Source organism: Phyllobates terribilis, unplaced genomic scaffold, assembly GCF_046119375.1.
Source record: "Phyllobates terribilis strain yellow unplaced genomic scaffold, ASM4611937v1 Scaffold_2__4_contigs__length_985480577, whole genome shotgun sequence".
Classification (NCBI taxonomy): domain Eukaryota; kingdom Metazoa; phylum Chordata; class Amphibia; order Anura; family Dendrobatidae; genus Phyllobates; species Phyllobates terribilis.
This window is the reverse complement of record NW_027362762.1, coordinates 657,515,226-657,539,792: the sequence shown is the minus strand read 5'-3', so window position 1 is coordinate 657,539,792 and position 24,567 is coordinate 657,515,226. Positions and strand designations below refer to the sequence as shown.

General features: G+C 38.8%; 2 protein-coding genes across 2 annotated transcripts in view; both read right to left on the bottom strand.

Annotated features, from left to right (window-relative positions):
- The window catches only part of LOC141223046 (gastricsin-like), a 488,086-nt gene that overhangs the window by 213,859 nt on the left and 249,660 nt on the right, over nt 1–24,567 (bottom strand). The gene's annotated exons all lie outside the window — the stretch shown is intronic.
- Nucleotides 3,811–24,567, bottom strand: part of FRS3 (fibroblast growth factor receptor substrate 3) — a 50,481-nt gene continuing 29,724 nt past the window's right edge. The window contains exons 6-7 of the mRNA XM_073666746.1: nt 21,279–21,430; nt 3,811–14,271 (exon numbers count right to left, since the gene is read on the bottom strand). Of these exons, the coding sequence (XP_073522847.1) occupies nt 13,279–14,271; nt 21,279–21,430 (1,145 nt within the window). The 3' untranslated portion in view covers nt 3,811–13,278. The remainder of the gene's footprint in view (nt 14,272–21,278; nt 21,431–24,567) is intronic.

Here is a 24,567-nt window from a genome sequence, read left to right as displayed (position 1 = left end):
ACCAGTACATGCTTCTGGAGACACACACCCATAAATTAGGCGAACTCATCGCTACAGAAGTGCCAAACATGTGTACGCTAACTGCTGTTTAGGCACACACTAGAGCTCAAAAGGGAGGGGGGGGGGGCATTTCGATTTGGGAGCGCAAAATCTGCAGAATTTCTTGGGGGGGGGGGGCTTTACCAGAGCCTCTGTGCTACCCATAACGTGGAAACCCCTATATTTCCATTGACAGATGATGGACCTGAGTGGGGACTTGCTTTTTTTGTGAATTGATTTGAAGCTTATTAGGAACATTTTAAATAACATTTACCCTGCGCTCTATGCTTAGCACTTAAATCAGGGTTTCCATTTAAATCTCAAAGTGATGCAATTCAGATGAAATCCTCGAAGGATCCATGCACTATAATGAGGCAGCAGTTACTTTGGACTCCGTCTGGCCTCTGCTCAGCGGTGTACTTTTCAGAAGTGCACAAAACTGTGGCCGACGGCACTTTTATGCACGCCTAAAGACGGACACCGCCGTATCATAGGCCAGACAGTCCACAGCGCCTCCATCTGCCTCCTTATAGGGAGCGCAGGAAAAAAAATGCGTCCAACCTTACTGCGATCTTTGGGCGGCAGAATGAACAAATAAACAGCACTTCAGGAATTGTTTTTGATTTTTTTTATGGCGTTCCACATGTGGTAAAATTGATAAGGCAGCTTTATTCTTCGGGTTGGTGCGATTACAGTGATACCACATTTCTATATTTTTTAATGTTGTGGCACTTTTAAACAAACTATTTTATAGAAAAGTTATTTTTGCATCGCTTTATATTGAGAACTATAACTTATTTTTCCGCTGATCAAGCTATATCGCAGCTTCTTTTTTGCGGGACAAGATGACGTTTTCAGAGATCCCATATTTATTTACATTCATCATTTTAAATCGCGTTTTATTCCACTTTTTGTTCAGCGATATAATAAAGCATAGTTTTTTGCCTTTTTTTTACGGAGCTCACTGAAGGGGTTAACTAGTGGGATAGTTTTATAGGTTAAGTCGTTATGGACGAAGTGATACCAAATGTGTGTACTTTTATTTATTTTTTTTCATAAAAATGTGCAAAATATAGAATTTTTTTTTATTATTTTGTGACTATTTTGGTATATTTTTACAATTTTTTTTTTCACTTAGTTTTTACTTTGTCCCACTATGGGACTTTCACTTTTTTCAGCCTCATCACTTATAAAGCATAGGGATGCAAGAGCATTCCTATGCCTTATAAACTGTCAGTGCTGCACTGACACACAAGCTTGCTCATTATGAGCTGGTTGCCAGAGCCAGTGTTTGCCATGCCTTTAATCCTTGCATGTGCGGTTCAGTATTTTGCCTTTCAGCCAGCCAACACAGTTCAACTAAGCTTTGCTGAGCCAGTGCATCAAATGTCTGTCCTGAAGCCACACTGGTGCATTACCCTGCAATGACTTTGGAGACGGCAGTCAGCAAAGTTCAACTACTCATGGAGCGCCACATCTCACCTCTTTAGCAAAGCTAGTGGGCCTCTCCACACTACACTAGAAGCTGGTTAGCACAGGGGCTTTGTGCTCCACATCCCATCCCTGAAACTGCACTGGCACATTCCATGCTCTAACCTATAAATACGCCAACACTGCTCAACGATGCTGTGTTGGCACTCCGCTCTGCTTAACAATGCAGTGGTCACTGAGGTCAGAACACTACAGTGTTTTGGAGCACTTTTGTTTTAGGAGACGTAAAATCAATTTACATTTGATGCCTTTCTATAAAGATGTATTTTCTGTTAAAACTGATGTTGAGTTTATTTTTTTTTTTTTTTAATTCTGCCAGTCTTTGCTGCTTGCAAAATTAATTTACTCACATACAGTAGATAAAGGTGTGGGAATTGAGACACAATAGAGCAGTGGGAGGGATACTGCAGCACTGAGGAGAAGCTGGGTACTGCTGGGAAATGTAGTTTTACAACCACTCAGCCCTGTAAAGCTAGATGCACAGAGGAGAAAAAGAATTAAAAAGGCAGAAAGATACAAGTAGGAAATCTAATCTTGGGTTTAGTCTGTATATTAACAATTGTTATGCCGATTTTGTGCTTTGTGAAAAATAACACCTTTAAATAACCCTTTAAATACTTCAGATTGGTTTAGCTTTCTAAAACTAACAGTTACCTTAAGCTGGAAAATTCATACCTTGCGTAATTCCGCTGAATAGATCTTGGTTCTCCAAAAAAGCCTCTGGGCAAAGTTGACCTATTGCGACTAATATTGATGCACAAATTGCACTATAAAATAGTAACATGTAAAAAAAATAACCTGAGCACTGTTTAACACAGTAGGTTCTCAAATGTAAACAACCGAAAATTGACAATTGGTGGTTGTTTAGTAGACTGCTTAGACAACTTCCAGTGTGCACAGAACGATCAGTAATAAGCAGCATATCTCTAGTTTATCCAGGACAATGTGCTGCTGAGAATGGATTTTTAAGCAAGCTTAAAAACCATTTCACCGGATGTATGTTTGTTTGTCGGGTTATTGTGTGCCTGCTTACACTGCCACACCTTTGTGCAGTGTAATTTCACAATAAGGACATATGCAAATTGCCTCTTCAGAGAGGAAGAGGACTTGGACTCTATAGCGCCACCTGTTGGAAGTAGCAATCCTAAAAGTCACTATCGACCCTTTAACGAGTCTTGCAATATGACTTGGCAAAATCAGTTCTCATACTTTGCACTGACCAGGGGCAATACCCCGAAACGCGGTATCTGCAAATTGAGATTCTGATTTGGTTTTTATCCCAAATCATATTGCATGACTCGTTAAAGGGTCGATAGTGACTTGTAGAATTGCTTCTACCAATAGGTGACACTATAGCGTTTAAGTCCTTTTCCTCTCTGAAGAGGCAATTTGTATATTATATTTCCCAGAGGAGCATTGCACGGCAAATAAGCCTCCTTACATTGGCATGCCAGACCCGGTATGTCACTCTCCACAAGGAGAAACGTTGCCCCTTAAAACACCAATAAGGACAGACATTTGAGTTTAGATGGGTACATATTCCTTTGGAGACCCAGGAAAAACATTGCGATAGTCCTAGCTTTAATTGGCTGTATCTAAGCCAATGGAAATGCAGCCACCACATTTTCAAGGTGCCGAATAAAACATTAGTTTTGTCTGTTTGGAATCACTTTTCATTTTATTTGCATTAATAATCTTATAGATGGAATATAAAGAGGTATGGAATGCAAAATAATAAAGTGCTCTACATTGAGCCAAAAATGGAATCAAAACAGGAAGAGTTTAAAGATGTATTCTCCACCCATATAATCTCTATATTTAATACACACGACCACAGATAGGTACAACAAAGTCACAGATTTTTTTTTTTTTCTGGAAATGCCCAGTTGGCCATAATACACACACCCGACTAGAATAGCAAAATAAATAAAATGATACATACAATTCAGAGAATGTGAATGTACAATACTGCATCAATGCAACACTAGAGAAACAAACAAAAATGTGGTGTTGGTGCATTGTCCTTGTGCTTGGTCATATCTTTGTGCAACGGCTATGTAAAGAAATTCTTCAAAAACCGCGTTGCACACAGCATTTGGGTCAGTCTGAAAGCAGTTTTCTACCATCTAATTCACTGTGAATGTGTATATATTTCTGACAATGGAATTCCGCCTCTTAAAAGTACATTTCTTTTTTTTTTTGGGATATCACTTTAGATTGTATAAAAAGTACACAGTGACTATGCAAACTATCGCTACAGGTCTAGCGCAATATCACACCTTCGGGTCATTTCACACTGCTTTGGTGGTATTTTTGTGAGGATACCCCAAATGAAGACTTCAGACATATACTTGTAATGGATGTCAATAACTGCCATCTGTCACACAGACAATACATAACGTGAGTTTTTATTGGATATCTCGGTATTTAATAGCATATCTGACTGTGCTGAGCTATGCCATCAAAAAAGGGGCGAAAGGTCTTAACAAGTGACTGGGGTAAAGATCCATGTCAATCATGTGTCTGCAGCTTTCTAGGTGTATATGGGAATAGCACAGTGCTGACACGGTATGAAAACATCCATAAAGGCTGTTCTAACAACAAAGTTCTAAGTTCTGCTGGTTTCAGAACCAACATCCATAAGGGACACAATCAGATAAGATTGACTGTCCTTCTGGAAATGTAGTCTATGTACTGTACAGTAATTTGACTTCATTAAGTGAGCTTTGCTGATCTATCAAAAGGCAAATGACTCACTCCAGCAGAAAGTTCTGCTTACAAGATTAAAAAAAAAAAAAAAAAAAAAATCAACATTTACAAAGATGCTCCAATTTGGTGAAAGTGTAAAGATTATTTAGTCAGCCACACCAGCTCCGCTCAAGCTCTATAAAACACACACACACACACACACACACACACACACACACACACACACGTGAACCTATACTTGAAACTAGAGATTATGCTTTTTAGGAAGAATGCAGAGGTTAAAGGTAACCTGTCACCATGAAAACGCAGACCAAAATGACAGCTACAGGTGCATCTCACTAAATTAATCAGCAAAAAGTTAATTTATTTCAGTTCTTCAATACAAAAAGTTAAATTCATATTTTAATTCGAGTCATTACAGAGTGATCTATTTCAAGTGTTTATTTCTGTTAATGTTGATGATTATGGCTTACAGCCAATGAAAACACAAAAGTCATTAACTCCAGTAAATTAGAATGGATTAACAAAAAACACCTGCAAAGGCTTCTAAAGCGTTTAGAAAGGTCCGTTAGTCTTTTTCAGTAGGCTCCACAATCACGGGGAAGACTGCTGACTTGACAGATGTCCAGAAGGCAGTCATTGACACATTCCGCAAGGTCCCAGAGTTCCAATTTTCATTTGGAAATCAAGGTCCCAGAGTCTGGAAGAAGAGTGGAGAGGCCACAATCCAAGCTGCTTGAGGTCTACTGTGAAGTTTCCACAATCAGTGATGGTTTGGGGAGCCATGTTATCTGCTGGTGTAGGTCCACTGTGTTTTATCAAGACCAAAGTCAGCGCAGCCGTCTACCAGGAAATTTTAGAGCACTTCATGCTTCCCTCTGCCGACAAGCTTTTTGGAGATGGAAATTTCATTCTCCAGCAGGACTTGGCACCTGTCCACACTGCCAAAAGTACCAATACCTGGTTTACACACAACAGTATCACTGTGCTTGATTGGCCAGCAAACTCGCCCGACCTTAACCCCATAGAGAATCTATGGGGTATTGTCAATAGGAAGAAGAGAGACACCAGACCCAACAATGTAGATGAGCTAAAGGCTGCTATCAAAGCCACCTGGGCTTCCATAACACCTCAGAAGTGCCACAGGCTGATCGCCTCCATGCCACGCCGCATTGATGCAGTTATTGATGCAAAAGGAGCCCAGACCAAGTATTGAGTGCATTTACTGAACATACATTTCAGTAGACCAACATTTAAGATTTTAAAAACATTTTTTAAGCTGTTATAATGTATTCTAATTTACTGAGATAATGACTTTTTTTGTTTTCATTGGCTGTAAGCCATAATCATCAACATTAACAGAAATAAACACTTGAAATAGATTACTCTGTTTGTAATGACTATATAATATACGAGTTTCACTTTTTGTATTGAAGAACTGAAATAAATTAACTTTTTGATGATATTCTAATTTAGTGAGATGCACCTGTATCTCAGTATACACACGTATAGAAGAAAGGCCATCAGTCACTGATTGGCTCCAGTAGGCGGTCCTATCAGTGACTGAAAGCCATCTCAGTATGCACAAATATACAGAGACATCTGGCAATCACTGATGGTACCGCTCACTGGACCGAAAGCCCCAGAAAGAGCAGAGGATTAAATGTTTAAATCACAGGTTATACGGAATCTTTTCTCACAAAACTATGTATCAATCCCATTCAGCTCCTCTTGCTCTATAACATGATGCCTGCAGATTGGTCTGCATTTTCATGGTGGCAGGTTCCCTTTAAGCCTCCAAATGCTCTTGACCCATTTACAGAACTCAGTGGAATTTTAAATAGGACTTGTCCCTTGACATGAATATGTATTTTTATTTTTTTTAACCTGGTGTAAATGCTGTTGTTCTGAATCTGGCATGATTTTTGGTTCCTGACGTATGATACACTCCCTCTTCCCTAAATGCAAATCTAGGGGACATGGTCCTAAAAAACTACACCCACAGAACAGCTAAGAACCAGAGTCATCCAAAAGATAAGATTTACACATACGGAAGAGGGGGGCCATATCTCAGGAACGTAGAGGAGCATGAACAAAATCGAAATACCATGCTGGATTCAGGAGAACAGCATTTACAGCAAGCAAAAATTATACACAGATAAATATAGATATATATATCTATCTCAAGTTCTAGGTCCTCAAAGATTAAAACCCTAAATATCCAAAAGTCAGAGGTTTGTCCTGAATTCAAAAAACTATGCAAATGAAAACAAAACATTTTTCGCTTTTCATTTAAACACATGACAAACTAAAGGCATTTGTACCATTTTTAACAAATTATTTCAGCATTTAAAAGGAACGGGACATCAATAAATTACCTACTATTTTAAGGTTTAATGTACCTTTTTTTTTTTTTTTTTCACTTTCCATATCACTTGCAATAAAAATCGTATCTGGTAGTTGTGACTGCAGCGGACATCACCTACAGTAAATAATGATTCCTGTGTTATGTACCTATTAATAGAATTGTAGCCTGTCATAATTCGGTTTGTGATGATAATGAGACTGATGAAGTCTTCAGCACAGAGCAGGAATAGTGGGTCTGCGATTCGGCCTAATGTGAAAACCTACAAGTTTTTTGTTTTTTTTTAATCATAAAAAGAGGTTTAAAGGGAATCTGATAGCGGGTTTTTGCCATTTAATTTGAGAATAGCATGATGTAGGGGCAGATAGCCTGATTTCAGCTATGTATCAATTATTGGGCTGTGTGCAGTATTTTCAATACAATCAATGTTTTATTAGCAGGAGATTATCAATATAGGACTAGGTCTCACGTGCAGGCCAGTCAAGCTAATTTATGTAATTCTATGTAACCCTGTGACCACAACCAATTGTCAGCTTGCAGACAATGTACAGTATACACAGGAAGCTGACAATCAGGGGTCTATGCAGGGTTATATGTAGCACAGGAATCTGACCACAGCTGCATCTACAACAGAGATTGTCAAAACTACATCAAGCAGCCCAGTAAGTGATACATCACTGTAATCAGGGTCTCTGTCCCTACATCATGCCACTCTCAGATTACATAACAAAAACCTGCTGATTACCTTTAACATAAAAACAGTACATAATTTTTGGAGGACACATTCCCTTTAAGATGTTACAATCGGCATCAACAGAACTGTAATCTGTTCTTCCTACAAGTCCATTAAAATGAGTGTGTAAACAATTAAAATATGGCGATTAATGACTGCTCACAGCACTCATATTAAAAGGTTATGGCACAATATCTATATCTTATTGACATTAACAACTTTAATAAAAAGAAATTGGCCAAACTAGATCTCTATATACTTCTGTCTTTCCTTTTTTAAACAGCTGTATTACAGCTCCTATTAAAGTGCGCTAAATTTCCATGACATCAGCAGAAAGAACGTATTCGGTTTATAACAGCGAATGAAATTAAAGTATTGTACATCAAATAATTATTACTCTACCTACATGATCACATTACTTTTGCTTGTACAGTGAACTTGTTAGAGCAGAAACTTTATATTACAAACATGAGACAAATAATCTACTGAAAATAAATAGCTGTGTGAATAAAATAAGAAAATGTAAGTAACAAGATAAAAATATAATCTTTTGACATCAGTGTAAACAGTCAGCAATAGACCATTATTCATAACATGTCCCATGTAAGCCAAAAATGAGTAAAGAAAATAGTGATCTATTGCGATATGAGTGATAAGAACTGGTACAGACAGTTGGACAGTACAAAGAAAATAAACATTGCAACATTTGCCAAATTTGGTATATGCTACACGTTTCAAAATAAACGTACAAAAAATACCCCCAAAATAAAAATGTTATTCAAGATACAGCAAAATCATGTATTTTTAATTTACTTTCCCTGTCCATTGTTTGACTGTTGATGTAAGAGGAAGTCTTGCAGTATTACATAATTCAGCAGTTTATTAGCTATACTGTAACCTTTATGAAATAAATCATTGAATTAATGAGTAAAGTTTAGACGCACTGCCTCACAATGCTTATAAAGGGTTCACACCAAGTATAGCACTACTGTGACTTACAGTGCCTCCATTCGTACTTCTTGTTCACATGGGGACACCAACAAATAGATAAGAATTACAGTAACATTAAATAATTAGAAGAATACACTCACACAGTATACTTCCTTTAATTCGGCACACAATAGTCAGCAAGTCTCACAAATCTGTAAAATAAACCCCAATCCGCATTGTAATTAATGGGCATCTGTCAGTAGGCTCAACCCTCCTAAGCCGTCTATATGGACACGTAGGTCATAGGAAGTGAAATAAAACGATACCTTGAGATCTGCGATCCAATGTCTTATTCCAGAGAAATCCAGATTTTTCTTAATATGTAAATGAGCTGTTAAGAGCTACACAAGCTCGGAAGGCAGACTCTCCGGGAGATCAGTGTCCGGCCCATAGATCTTAACAGTTCAGCTACATATTAAAGAAAAATGTGGATTTATCAGAAATAAGACATCGGATTGCAGATCTCAAGGTATCCTTTTATTCAAGTTTCTATATCCTACACATTCATTTTGATGACTTAGGTTTTATATTTTTATGCGGTGAACCCTCCTACATTGAACGTGAGAAACAGGGGGAAAAACAAAAGCTAGATTTTCAGTCACTGTTTCTCCCCAAAAATGCAATAACAAGTGATCAATATGTTGTATGTACCCCAAAATGGTATGAATAGAAAGGTCAGCTTGGCATGCAAAAAAAAAAAAAAAGCGTTCATGCAGCTCCATCAACGGAAAAAAAGTTATCTTTAAGTTAAAGTTAATCTTTGCTTCATTTACAAATTTCTGAAATTTTTTTCAGTACCAAAATTAAAAAAAAAAAAAAAAACGAAAAAAAACTATACATGTTTGGTATCACCATGATTCTAATGACCTGGAGAATCATACTGCCAGGTCATTCTTACAGCACAATGAAGGCAGTAAAAACTAAACCCAATAAATGCAAAATTGCATTTCCCCCTCCCTGCCCCCCACATTACACACAATTTTACCCCAATTAAACTTTCATGATATGGTATGATACTCCCTTTTGTCATTATGGGGTAAAATGTAATGGCGTCATTTGAAACTACTTTATACAGCTACACTGAAAAATATTACGGCAAATAAAAATTATGACTATTGGAAGAAGGGTAGTAGAAAAAAAACTAAAATTAGATTCTCTTGAAGGGGTTAATCCAGAATCAAAGTAGTGGTATGAAATGGTAAAAAAAAATGCAATTCTGCCATAGTCTTTTTTGGGGTTAAAAAACAAACAAACAAACAAAAAAAAACAAAAAAAAAAACACAACATTGGGTTTCTGTGGCCATTTTCTGAAATCCATAACATTTTTCCGTCAATGGAGCTGTGTAGACTTATTTTTGGCATGGTGATCTGTTTTATCTATACTATTTTGGAGTAGATTATTGCATTTTTTTTTCATTATTATTATTTTTTTTATTTTTTTTTTAATAAATGGGAAGTATGGTGACCTAAACATTGCAACCGATTCATTAATTTTATATTATATTTTGATAGACTGGACTTTTGTGGACACAGCAATACCAGATATGTTTATTTTTTACTTTGAAATACCTATACTTTTTATTAATAAGAAAAACAAAAAACAAAAAGGGGCGAGGGTGGGCAGGGGATTCTTTTTTTTTTTTAATGCTTACTTTTCAGTCCCCATAGGGGACCTGAATCTTGCAATCCACCGATCACTTATACCATACACTGCAGTACAACAATATTGCAGTATATAGTGGAAATCATGGTCTATAATCACAGGAGTATCAAGATGGCAGCGAAGGCCTCTGGCTGCCATTGTAACCCATCAGTTCCCCGTAATCTTGTTGCAGGGAGTCAATGGAAGTTGGTTTGTGCAAGTATTGTCAAATTCAGGAGGGGGATTGACAGGAACATCTAAATGGTTACCAGCCATGGGTGGAGCCCAGTTCTTGCAACAGCTGTTAGACAGATGCTGGCTATATAATTTATCTGACATCTGCCAAGTGTGGGGCAGGCCCAGCTCCTGACCCCGCTCCACACAATCCGAACCACTCCATGACAAATATAATAGTCATTGGGTGATAACAAGATAAACATAAAATTAAATTCATGACCAGGAGATATTTTTTGTCTGGATATCATGCAGGTAATTTGTACATGTAAATGTGTATTAGAACAGTGTTTTGTAGTGCCTGAATGTATCATCCTAGATGTACAGTCCTTAAAGGGTTAGCAGGCAGATCATATTCTCGCACCTACAACATACAAAACAGCACTGCACCCCTATTATTTTTGGTTACAAACACCAAAAGAAAAAAAAAGCACAATGAAAGGCACACTCATAACAATTTGTAACATTGGTGGGGAAAATATTTCAACGCAATATTTTACCAGATAACTGCAAAGCATAACCACCCAGGTTTAAGCTTTTTTTTTCCTCTAGTTTTGCCAGCAAAACCTATTGCTTTGGTGCAAGTAATAACAGATATACTATACAGGCACAGAGGAATTAACATGTGAAGACTGTCACCTCCCCTCGGTCATCATCTCTCTAATAAGAGAGTATGGGCATTTATACAAGACCCAGTTCACACCAGTGCCATGGTTCTATTTAAGTCAGCATCCTCTGGCCAACTGGCAGAATTATATAGGCTGCTGTACGGTTATCTTTTACGTAGCAAAAATAACAGTGTCTCTTAGGATATTTATCAAAATGGAATATCATAGAATCAGAACTGGTCCAGTGAAAGCAGAAACCACGATTAGGGTCAGCATTTTTTTCCTCTAACAGCACTTTTGAAATCTTGTATAAGCCCCCTCCCCTGCAGTGCAATCATTTATGTCCTTTTTACCAAAGATGGAATAAAGTGAGCTTGTAAGATGTGGGGTGTGCCTTCTCTTTTATACAAGATATCTCTCTATAGCTCTCTCTCATCATCCCTAGTACACAACAGTGCCAATTTATTTTTTTTAACATCAACTATAGCACTTCTGACCTGTACATTTCCCTTATTCTAATTAGTTGCATGTTGTAAGTAACAGAAAACAACTTGACATGTTACAAAGGCCTCCAAGATTGCTCATATTCAGGCCAACTAAACTGCTCACACTTATGGATGCATGTTACGGTACTTACCATTTTGTCTTGACCTCCATGTGAAATCTTGATATACACAGATTTGCTGAGATTACCAATTTGCTATTAGGTGCCAAAAATATATCCAAGTGACCTTTTTTGTAAACACCTGCACTCTCTTTAGACATTTAAAATAACATTTATGCTAATAAAACTCACCTTAGTATGTACATTATTAAACTGAAAGAGTACCTATCACTAGTCTGAGGTTGCTCTGTATTTAAGGGAATCGGTCAGCAAGTTTTTGCTATGTAATTTGAGGGCATGAGGTAGGGGCTTGAACCCTGATTTCAGCGATGTGTCATTTATTAGGCTGTGTGCCATTTCAATACAATGAGTAGTTTATCAGCAAGAGAGCAACACTACAGGACTACAGCTCACGTGCATCCTGGTCTAACTCCACCCTCGGCACCAAGTAGCAGCTTACTGTCAATATACAATGTACATGGAAAGCGGCTAACCGGGGTTGTGGGCAAGGTTAGCTTTCTGAGCTCTGCGACTTCTAAAAACTGATTGTATAACAACTGCTGCACCCAGTAAACTATGTGATATATTGTTGGAATCAGGGTCTCTTTTCCTCCATCATGCTGCTCTCAGATTAGGTAGCAAAACCTGGTGACAGATTCCCTTTAATAAATGAATAGCGAGCCCCAGATTGATCTCCAAGTTATAGTTAAAAGTGCTCATAAGTCACCCTTATGCCCCCAAACAGGCATGACTTTCTAGCAGAAGTCAGTCCCGAAATTTCTGGTAGTGAGAACTTTCTACCCTCAATGGCCCCTCTTGAAATAGAAGGGCAAGATCTTGCTCTCTCTGCATTAACCAAGCATGGCTACATACTTTGGGGCCCAACTTCTGATAGAAAATCATGTTCTTTAGGGAGGCATTATGGTTATTTATCACAACTTATATTTAGAAAACTAACCAAGTTTGGTTAGGGCATCGATGCAAAAACTACATTCTTTGCAAAATCCCTCCCAAAGAATCTTGAAATTATCTAGAAAATCTGCAAAAGGTGCCGGATTAAAGGAAAGTATCTGTGATCTGATATTTTCATCTTGGCACAGGTAGCAACATTTGGCACTTTTCATTCAAGTAGATGCATAAAATATTGGGCTTGTATCTATTCCTTATACATATCATTCAGTCTTTTAAGTAAGTTAGTTTTCTCTAAGCCCCTTATATCTTTATATAAATGTCTATATATCTTCATACATGTCTTTCCATTGAGGACCATCAGATTCTTAAATTAGCACTTACGAGAGTCGGAAAACAAAAAAATTGCAATGAAGGGGGCATATACATTTTTTCTCTGTAACATGGCAATGTTCTGACGGTATCAGAAGAGGTACAAAGATCAAAACCAGTAACGCACATTGGTCAAGAAAAGAGACCTTAAGTGTCTGCTCAGAAGCAGTGCTTAATAAGTAAGGAGGGCACAATAAGGCATGGAATGGTTATACAAAAATAAATAGAAAAAAAATAAGTTAAATTAATAAATTAATCTGAAATGAAAAACATTATTTACAAAAGTAACTGTAGCAACAAAAAAATAAAAACACCAAAAAGCAAATTTTATCAAGGTGCCAACACAGGCTTCGCCCAAAAAAAAAAAAAAAAAGACAAAAAACAATCCACCCAGTATTCTCTTCGGCAGCTACTTTTGCTTTTAAATCATCACATCCTGGAAAGTTAGCTTTCACATTCTACGTAGTTTAAGAGTTTGCACTGCTTTGGGTAAAAATGAAAATCAAATAAAAGCCAAGGTAAGAGCAGTAAGAATGGCTTTTAGAGAAGATCAAAAGAAGATGGGGCAAGAACAAGCAGCTTTTACAGAGGAAGGTCCGTGCTGTTGTGTCGGGTTTTCCTAGAGGTGCCATCATCACGAGGCATAGCTCTTTGTAGGCTGGACATCGCAGCTGTCTTTTTAAGGTCAATGACAGCATAAGAGTCTGCTCGGCGTGCTGCGTGATTGGGAGCAGGCGTACAGGTGATCTGAGGAATCTGCCTCCCTTTTCCTTCATTTTTCCCCTCCAACTCCACTTGAATATAGTTGAGTTGCCTCTGTTCTGTACGTGGCCTTCTGAAGTCAAAGTTGAACACGTTGGGAGGGCAACTTCTCAGTGGTTGGCAGTCTGGTCGATGATGATGATGGTGCCCACCACATGCATTAATACTCTCAGCGTTTATGTAGTTTTGCACCGGGTCATCATGGTATCCATTAAGAGATGGTGTCATGGCGTCAGTAGAATCATCTTCTTCATCTTCCTCCTCCTCGTCCTCATTGTGTTGCAGGGACTGACACTCCCAAACAGGAGGCAGTGGGGGTAGGTTCTCGTAGTGTAACATTGCCGTCCTGCGGTGTGAACAACTGCTATATGGCAGTCCCTCAGTTGATAATTTGAGACTTCGGCTTGCATTACCCCTTCGCAGAGCAATATTTCCTGATGGTACTAAGCCATTGATATTTTCATAGGCACACTTGTGTGAACCCCACTGTTCCTTGCACTCATTATTGTTGTTATGTGGAGGTAAGTGCTCTCTCTCTCCAGAACAGACGTGGCCTTGACAATCCCTATGGTGTCGGCAAAAGCTTTCTCCCCTCAAAGGCAGTCGTCTGTAGGCTGGTGCTGGACCTAGAACAAATTTCACTTCACCAGGCTGAAGAAAGACTTGTGGATTCCGCTCTTCCATCGAACAACCAGGACCTAACACATGCCTTTGTGGATCATGGTATGGTACACGTGCTTCAGGCAAGGAGTGCATGCAATGGCGACCACCCATTTCCTCTTCCCCACTGGTCGTATTCACATAAGTATGAGACTGAAATAAAGAAAAAGAAATAGAAATAATGACAACATATCCACACTAGTACTAGAAGTCAAAGAAAACAATGCAGGTATAACAGTGTCTTGACAAAAAAAAAAAAGAAGACTTCAATTATTCCTTTAGTTTAAAATGTAGGGTAGGAAATTCTGACAAAAATGGAAATGAGTGATTAGCAAGGTCTAAAGACTAAACACCGAGGTGATCCCTGTAAGTAACAGTTTTTCCATACTGGTCTAGATATATTAAAAAAGGTTTTGCTTTTTCTCTCCCCAGAATAAAAACCATGTCTCTCCATGGGGTGCTAGCTTTACTGCCCAGCTCATATTTCTATAACTTTGCAAAGTTTAATAATGCCGGTTATCACAAATCCATTTACGAGATGCATTGCCAAATGAAGGCATTACAGAACAAAGGTGACCTTCTGTACGTTATATATACTGCTTTTAAAAAATAAAAGATATACTATAACATTAAAGACAGGACTTAAAGAGGTTGTCCACTACTTTTACACTGATGACCTATCCTTAGGATAGGTCATCAATGTGTAACCGGCTGGGGTCCGACACCAGGCACCCCCACCTGTCAGCTGTTATCTGGGTCGGCGGTGGTGGGATACTGCACATCTCCAAGTAGACGGAACAGCTCAGCAAGTGAGTACACCAATAATGTCTGATTGGTGGGGGTGCTGGGTGTCGGACCCCAGCGGATCAATAAATTAATTTTTTAAGCCATTGTTTTTATATGGTTCACATTAACCTCCTTAAAAGGAGTTTTCCCAGGAACAAAAGTTCATTTTAATAATTGGCTGTGTCTGACCAGGGGAGGAAGCAGAAGACGATACAGACATTACAGCCGGGGATCGCAGAGGATTCATTTTGTGAGGCAAAACATTTCACTGCCTGTTTTTAAACAATGTTTTACCTCACAAAATGAATCCTCTGCGATCCCCGGCTGTAATGTCTGTATTGTCTTTCGCATCCTCCCCTGCCCAGGAGATGTGGTATGTTCCATACACGGCCAGATACAGACTATTTTTAAAATGAACTTTTGTTCATGGGAAAACCCCTTTAAGTAACATAACCTTACGAAGGCTGGTGTCTGTGAGAATAGCTGTTGTTCAGAACATTTTTATTTTACCATAAATTGTAAAAGGGAGAGGGGAGATAAAATAAAATTCTAAACTATATAAAAAAAATGTATGAAATAAAAAGTTTTCGAAGACTCCATCAATGGAGCTGTGTGAGGGCTCTTTTTTTGCATGCGGAGCTATACTTCTTATTAGTACCATTTTAGGGTCCGTTTGTTTTGATCGCTTTATGCTGCATTTTTGGAGGGAGGAGCAGAGTGGAACAGTAATTCTGGCGTGATTTTTTTCTTTACGGTTTTTACATTATGGATTAAAAAAATTATATATAAAATAAACAGTACTGTGCAAAGGTTTTAGGCAGGCGTGAAAAATATGCTGCAAAGTAAAAATTCTTTAAGTAAAAGTATTTATAAAGTAATTTTTATTAATAAGACAAAATAAGTGAACAAAAGAAAAAAACGACAAAATCAATATTTGGTGTAATCACTCTTTCCATTCATAACAGCTTTAATTTCTTCTAGTTACACTTGCACTCAGTTTTTGAAAAAACGTCACACGGAGCTTTTTCTAAACATCTTGGAGAACTAACCACAGATTATGTCTCTAGACTTGTGCAAATTCTCTGGTCTCTTCATGTTATCCCCCAAAAAATTTTGATATCAGGGGCCATATAATCACTTGCAGGACTCTTTGTTCTTTACACTGAAGATCAGTCTTGATGACATTGGCAGTATGTTTGGGGTCGTTTTCTTGCTGCAGCATAAATTTGGAGGCAATCAGATGCTTCCCTGACTGTATTGCATGATGGACAAGTATTTGTCTGTATTTCTCAACATTGAGGACACCAAAAAAATGGGAAAAGTTGAGGACTGTAAATGCAGTGGTCTGCCAAGTAGACTGTGTTAACAAATGAAAGACACATCATGCTTACTTCCCATTGACATGGGAAGATGTCCAGCAAGTGCCATGCACAGAACTGGTAGCAACCAGTGTTTCCCAGTTGCACTCCTATACCATTCGGAGATGTTTGGAACAATGTGGTCTTCATAGAAAAACTGCAGACAAAAAGCCATACTTTCAACATGGAATCAAGGCCAAGTGATGCAACTATGCACAAAAACATATGAACTGTGGTGCAGAAAAATGACATCAAGAGGTTCTGAACTGATAAGCCAAAATGAGAAACAATTGGGTGTAACAGAAGGCAGTGTGTTTTATTATCAGGGAGGAAACGAATTGGCTCCAATTTTGTTTCCTGTAGCAAAACAACGACTTCAAACATCAAAGTAACCAATGACCTTCTGACAGCAAAACGTAATGGTGACCACTCTCTGCTCACTCTTCTTGACCTCTCTGCCGCCTTTGACACTGTTGACCACCACCTCCTACACTCTACGCTCCACTCAATCGGCATAAAGGACACTGCTCTCTCCTGGTTCTCCTCCTACCTATCTGACCGCTCTTTCAGTGTATCGTTCGCTGGCTCCACTTCTTCCCCTCTTCCTCTCACTATTGGGGTTCCTCAGGGTCCAGTCCTTGGCCCTCTTCTCTCTCTACACAGCCCCAATTGGACAGACCATCAGCAAATTTGGTTTTCAGTACCATCTTTATGCTGATGACACACAACTATACACCTCATCCCCTGACCTTACCCCCGCTGTACTACAGAACACCAGTGACTGTCTGGCCGCAGTTTCTAACAATGTCCGCTCTCTACCTGAAACTCAACCTTTCCAAAACTGAACAACTTCTGCTCCCGCCGTCTACTCACCTCTCGAAATCTGACATCTCTCTCTCTCCGTGTGTGGCACAACAATAATGCCGAGCCAGTAGGCGCGTTGTCTGGGCATTGTGTTTGAAACCAATCTCTCCTTCACCTCCCACATACAATCTCTTGCCCGCTCTTGTCGCTTGCACCTGAACATCATCTCTAGAATAAGCCCCTTTCTCACCTTAGAAACAACAAAAACCCTCACTGTTGCCCTGATCCACTCCCGCCTCGACTACTGCAACTCTCTATTAATTGGCCTCCCCCTCACTCGACTTTCCCCCCTCCAGTCCATCCTTAATGCAACAACCAGGGTCATCTATTTGGCTAACCGTTACTCAGACTCCTCCGCTCTGAGCCAGTCATTGCACTGGCTGCCCATGAATTATAGGATCCAATTTAAATTGCTTGTTCTCACCCACAAAGCTCTCCACAGTGTGGCACCCCCCTACATCTCTTCCCTCATTTCTGTTTATCGGCCTACCCATTCTCTACACTCCGCAAGCGACTTTCGACTAACATCCACACTAATCCGTACCTCCCACTCCCGGCTTCAAGACTTCTCCCGAGCTGCACCTATTCTTTGGAATGCTCTACCCCAAGAAATTAGGATGAACCACAATTTACACAGTTTTAGGTGCTCCCTAAAAACACACCTGTTTAGGGCAGCCTATCACCTTCCCTAATTGAAGTCATTTTATCTTCTTGTAGCCCATCCCTTATTTCTCCACACAACTCTCCACCGAACCAAAAAGCACCACAAATACTGGCGGGTGATGAGTTCATGCAGCCTTTATCTATCCCTCATCCCCTCAAGATGGCTGGACCATCCTTGTAAATAAGCCCCTGTACTTTGTGCCACCCCCACCTCATTGTAGATTGTAAGCTCTTAAGAGCAGGGTCGCCATTATTTTTGCTGTAATTATTGTATTATCTTTAGCTATGTTACTTATGACTGTTGTACATGAACCTGTGAATTGTTAAGCACTGCGGAATATGTTGGCGCTATATAAATAAAGATTATTATTATCTTCAGCGTAAAGATTATCAAGTCCTGGTAGTGATGATATGGCATCCAGAGAGGCCTGTTCTCAACATGATTGAGTGTATGTGGGATTACATGAAAAGACCGGAGAATTTGCGCAAGCCTACATCCACACAAGATCTGTGGTCAGTTCTCCAAAACAACCACCACCCTGACAAGTTCCTGTAAGTAGAATTTAAGTGGTTACCAAAAGTAGACAATGTTCCACTGCTGTTAATGGCTATGTTACACAACCACCTGCCTCTATCTGCTGGGAATGATGCAAGCTCAGTTACTGAGCTTGCATCAAAGATTGCGACCCCACATATGACATAATAGTACCTCTTAAAGGATTAAGGGTTAATCCAGTGGTGTATGAAAGGGGTTTCTGAGGATTTCTAGTGAAGTATTATAAGACAATGAGCAGCAGCCAAAGCCTGAGGATGGTGAGGAGTTGGCTCGGGATAATGGGAGGAAATAGTCAGAGGAGGCCTACTTTTGGGAAGGCAAAAGGAATTATTTTGAAGACCGGCTGCCAAAGATATGTATCAGGTCACATCCTCATCAAATATGTAATTAGGTTCCCTCGGCCAAGTTACATTTTTAGCACTTACCGCTTGAGAAGCAGTACATTTGTTTTCATTTTGTTAGTCAGGTACCAACAGGAAAGAATTTTGTATGAATTTTCTTGCAGAATTATGCAGCAAGAGGAGACTCTCGGGCCTTTCAAAATGTATTAGTGTTCCAGTGGTAAGAAAGTACAGTTTCTCAATTTTATTTCTTAATCAAGTAAGAGACCGTATGGGTGGAGAGAAGGTATTATTGGTTTGCTAAACAATGAAAGCAGATTTTTAGGGTGTTTTCTCAAATCAGTTGAGATCTCTGGGCTGTTCTGTTGAGCGGTACCAACCAAAGCACACTTTAACCCTTCATATCTCAGGCTGGGTCACAACTACAATGATGAATCTGGTCTTCATTTGAAGCTGGGAGTCTGCCATGGCTGCAATACTACAGCTTGTTAAAATGTCCCCCATCCCTCATCTGCCTGAGTTCAGCCAGCGTGAAGGAGAAGGGATCTGCGAGGTAGTTGACAGGTCAAAAAGACAGGAGAGAGTGATCATTTTCTGTTCCTGTGTAAGACTGTGTATATCTCAACAAAGTTATTACAAAAAAGTTCAGAGAAAGGAAAAAAAAGGGGGCCATTTACATCTTCAGATGATTATTTTTGAAATTCCCTTAATATTGCAAAAGAATTAACCTAGAACACACACAATTTTGGCATTACTGCGTAACAACTTGAACTAGAAAGACAAGTTGTCAATTCTCAGTGAACGTTATATATATTTTAAAAAAAAAGAAAACAGAATTGCTAATTTTTTGCCACTTCACCTCGAAAAAAATTGTATAAAAAGAATCAGATCAAAAATTATACCAACTAAATTTACAGTTCATCTCACAAAAAACAAGTCCTCAAGCATTCCCAAAAATAAGTTATGACTCTTAGAATAGAAGACACAAATGTTACTTGTTTTGTAAATGGGATCTTAAATGTGATAAAGTAAAAGTATAAATAGACTATCCGTAGCGTCATGTCCATAATGACCCAAACTATAGAAAGAGCGCACCATTTATATCTCGCCCAGTTCACTTAAAAAATAAATAAATACATTTGAATAAAAAGCTATGAAAAGACAACCCCTTTAATGGAGAAGATATTTTTAAAACTTTAGGCTCATCTTCTCTTATGTCCGACACATCCAAGAGGGTTTTATTTAGTCTCCAAAAGGCATTTTGGGGAATGACGATAGGGAGTCAAAAGACTGAAGATACAAGAGTAGTCCAAGTGAACCTTAGAAGGAGGAGCAATGCTGGAGGAGATGGGTAAGAAAGCATATGGTATCTAGCCGGTCATATGATTTTTGCAGTAATAAGTGTAATATTTTACATGTAAATTAATGTGACACCAAGTGTCAAAGCAAGCTAGATTATGGAAAGATTTTTTTTTTTTAATAGAAGCTAAGAATTTTATAATACACCACCACAGAATTTCAATTGGGTTGAGGTTTGGACTTTGAAAGGGGACCATTGCAATGCCTTAATTCTTTTCCTTTTCAGCTATTCGAATGTAAATTTGTTGGTGTGCTTGAGATCATTGTCCTGTTGCATGACGCAAGCTATTTGACTTGAAGAGTAGTTCATGGTCAACTATATGACAGCAAGGTGCCCATGTTGTGGGGCAGTAAAACAAGCCCAGATCATCACCCCCTCATTTCCGTACTTGGTAAGAGGTGTTTGGTTTTCACTAAATGTGATGCAGAATATTACAGTCAAACATCTTCACTTTGGTCTTGTCTGTCGATAGGACATTGTTCCAGAAGTGTTATGGTTTGTTCAGATCCAACTTTGCAAACGTGAACCATGTACACAAATTCCATTTAGAAAGAGGAGGCTTGCTCCTGGCAATCCCTCAAAATAAGCCATACTTATGACTTTTTCTAAAAATGTACTGCAATGAACTTGAACAGTTCACATGCTGATGGAAGTCAGTCTCACATCTTGGTTTTTTTCTTTTTGCCATTTCTCCGAGCAGGACATTCTGACCTTTGGAAAGAACTATTAGTCTTCCCATGTTGATAGGCAGTAACAACCAATCGCTTCTCTAAGACCATTGTTGATATATTTCCCCTTTGGCATGTGGTAACACACCAGATTCGAGCAACTGCCATGACTTCTACTTGTATAGAAGTGGTCACACTTGCTACTTACTCTTAATTCCTATAGAAGCAGTAAGGGTGTACTTAATTTTTCATATACTGCTTCTGCATTTTACTCTTGCTTTTGTTAAAAAATAACAGTGTAGTAATAATAATAATAATAACAGTATGTGTTGTTGTTCATCTGAGGTTGCATTTACCTTCCGAAGGGCGAGGTTTTTTTATGTCCCGATACAAAAAGCCATAAAACTCAAACAGTGTATACTTAGATATTCTCATGACTGTATATTAGAGAACTGCTGGATTGCTTATTTCTATAAAGTAAAACAATAACTGTAAAACATCCTTATACACGTTTCTGTTCTATAGTAATACATGCTATATAGAGTTATCTAAATGAGTATATACCTGATCATCTGGAGTTATTATGCCATGTGTAGAATCCTCCCCAACAGATTGGTGCCTTAGGTTTCCCATTGATGGGTGATGTGCTGAAGGGTATGAAGGACCATCCCGTGGAAAATTGTGAAAACCATTTGGAAAACCGGTGTATCCTAGAGCTTGGTGAGGGGCATAAGTAGAGAAAAAGAAAATAAAAAAATACATATATGTAAGTATTACATTTATTTATAAGTTTATTTATTCAGAAACATGAAAAACAATATCTTCAAAAAGCAGGCAGACGCCACTATTGGGCCTTATTCAGACTTCGGCCTTTTCACATACACGTTCTATCCACGATTTTCAGACAGAACACGTACCTATTATAGTCTACATGGCTGGTCACATGTGTTGCTTTGATTTAAAGGCACGGCTCAAAGTCACCAATACAAGTCTATGAAAATCACGGACAGCATAAGGATGCCATCAGTTTTTAACATTTCAATGGGCAGGAGAAGCTTTGTAATACTTTTTTTGTTTGTATATGAGAAAAATCACACTGACCAGACACTGCTAAAAATCAGATCTAAAACACTAATGAAAGTTGATCAGTGATTTTTATTGTACACAGAAAAACAGATGTTTGAATGAGGCCTTAGGCTGCGTGCCCATGATGCGTTTTTGGTGAGTTTTCGAAGCTGCGTATTTTCAAGTCTCACATAAGAGTATGGCATCCGATGTTAGAGCGTCGGATGTGATATGCTAAACGACCTTCGACTCCAGCTCTGCTGCAAGCGTGAGCCATGTCAGTGCACTGTGCTCCGATCCTCTCGCATCAGAGAATCGGAGCACAGGGGCGGTGGAGACAGAAGGTAATTTCTCCATCTCCTCTGTTGCCAGCATCCGCGGGAATCGCACTGCACTCAGGTGACATCAGAGCACAGTCCGATTGTTTCACACGTAGCCATAGACTTGTATGGGTGTGCGCGATCTGAATTTCACAGCATGCTGCAGGATTTTTTTTTTTTTTTTTTCAGTCTGAAAAAAAAAAAACACCACCGATTAGTACAGAAATATAAAATAACACTGGTCCGAATGCAATCAGATTTTTTTTTTTTATTCCCCTTCCTCCAAGCCTGTTTTCACCTTCATGACCAGGCAACATTTTACAATTCTGACCAGCGTCACTTTATGTGGTAATAACTCTGGAATGCCTCAATGGATCGCACTGATTCTGAGACTGTTTTTTTTTTGTGACATATTGTACTTCATGATAGTGGTAACATTTGTAAAATATGACTTGCGTTTATTTGTGTAAAAAATTTAGCAATTTCCAAACTTTCAATTTTTATGCCCTTAAATCAGAGAGTTATGTAACATAAAATAGTTAATAAATAACATTTCCCACATGTCTACTTTACATTAGCACAATTTTTGAAACATTTTTTTTTCTTAGGAACTTATAAGGGTTAAAAGTTGATCAGAGATTTCTAATTTTTAAAACAAAATTATTTATTTATTTTTATTTTTTTTAGGAACCCCATTACATTTGAAGTGACTTTGAGAGGGTCTATATGACAGAAAATACCCAAAAGTGACACCATTCTTAAAACTGCACCCATCAAGCTGCTCAAAACCAAGGAGTTTATTAACCCTTCAGGTGCTTCATAGGAATTAATGGAATGTGGCAAAAAATATAAACATTTAACTTTTTTTCACAAAGATGTTACTTTAGACTCTATTTTTTTACTTTCACAAGGGTAACAGGAAAAAACGGACACCAAAATTTGTTGTGCGACTTCTCCTGAGCACGCCGATATCCCATATGTGGGGGAAAACTACTGTTCGGGCCTACAGCAGGGCTTGGAAGGGAAGGAGCGCCATTTGACTTTTTGAATGTAAAACTTGTTGGAATAATAGTGGATGACATGTCGTGTTTGGGGAGCCTCTGATGTGCCTAAACAGTGGAAACTTCCCACAAGTGACATCATTATGGAACCTCTCAGGGAACTTATCTAGATGTGTGGTGAGCACCTTGAACCCCCAGGTGCTTCACAGAAGTTTATAATGTTGAGCCGTGAAAATAAAGAAATCATATTTTTCCACAAATTTTTTTTTTTTCAGCCCGAAATTTCGCATTTTGACAACTGTAACAGAAAAAAATTGCACCTCACAATTTGTTGTGCAATTTCTCCTGAGTACGCTAATACCCAATATGTGGAGGAAAACTACTGTTTGGGTGCCCAGCAGGGCTTGGAAGCTAAGGAGTGCCATTTAACTTTTATAATGCAAAATTTTCTGGAATAATTCGCAGATGCCATATCACATTTTTTTCCCCACAAAAATGTTCATTTAGCCCCAATTTTTTTCATTTTCACAAGGGTAACAGGAGAAATTGCACCACAAATTTTGGGGTCCATTTTCTTTTGAGTACGCAGATAACTCATGCGGGGGAAAACTACTGTTTGCGAGCACGGCAGGGCTCAGAAAGGAAGGAGTGATGTTTTGGAATACAGACTTTGATGGAACGGTCTGTGGGTGTCATGTCAAGTTTGGAGAGCCCCTGATCTGCCTAAACTGTGGAGAATCCCCATAATTGGCCCCATTTGGGAAACTAGACCCCTCAAGGAATTTATCTAGACGTTTGGTGAGCACCTTGGTGTGGTGTGAATTTATAAAGATGTGTGGTGAGTACTACAGGTGCTTCACAGAATTTTACAACGCTGATCTGTGAAAATGAAAATAATATTTTTCCCACAAAAATGTGCTGGGAGGTAAGGAAGGAAAGTGCACGTCACAGCGCCCTGTGACGTGCGGGGGAGGGAGGGAAAAATGGTAATTAGGATGATAGTTGGCGATTTAGGGGAATAATAAATCAGATAGGCGGGCATTGCTTGGCGTCCCCCGGACATCAAGCCTGTTGAAAACCAAAAAGATAAAACTACTTTTCTCTGCAATTAGACCTCTACCATGGGCCATACAGGTAAGTATAGATTTACTTTCCTATAACCTGTATGCCCATAGAAGCGGTCTGATATCTCCAAAGTGGTGACAGATTCCCTTTAACATGCTTGTCTATAATTTTCTTTCTAATCTCCTGAGAGATGTTGAGTGTGGTACACACCATGTCACCAAACAGCACAGTAAGTATCTGTAGCCCTATATATAGGCCCACTGACTGATTACAAGATTGTAGACACCTGTGATGCTAATTAGTGGACACAACTTGAACCCTTAACATGTCCCTTTTGTCACATTACTTTCAGGGGTACCATTATTTCTGATGAGGCCTACTTCATGAGTTTAATTTTCTTTT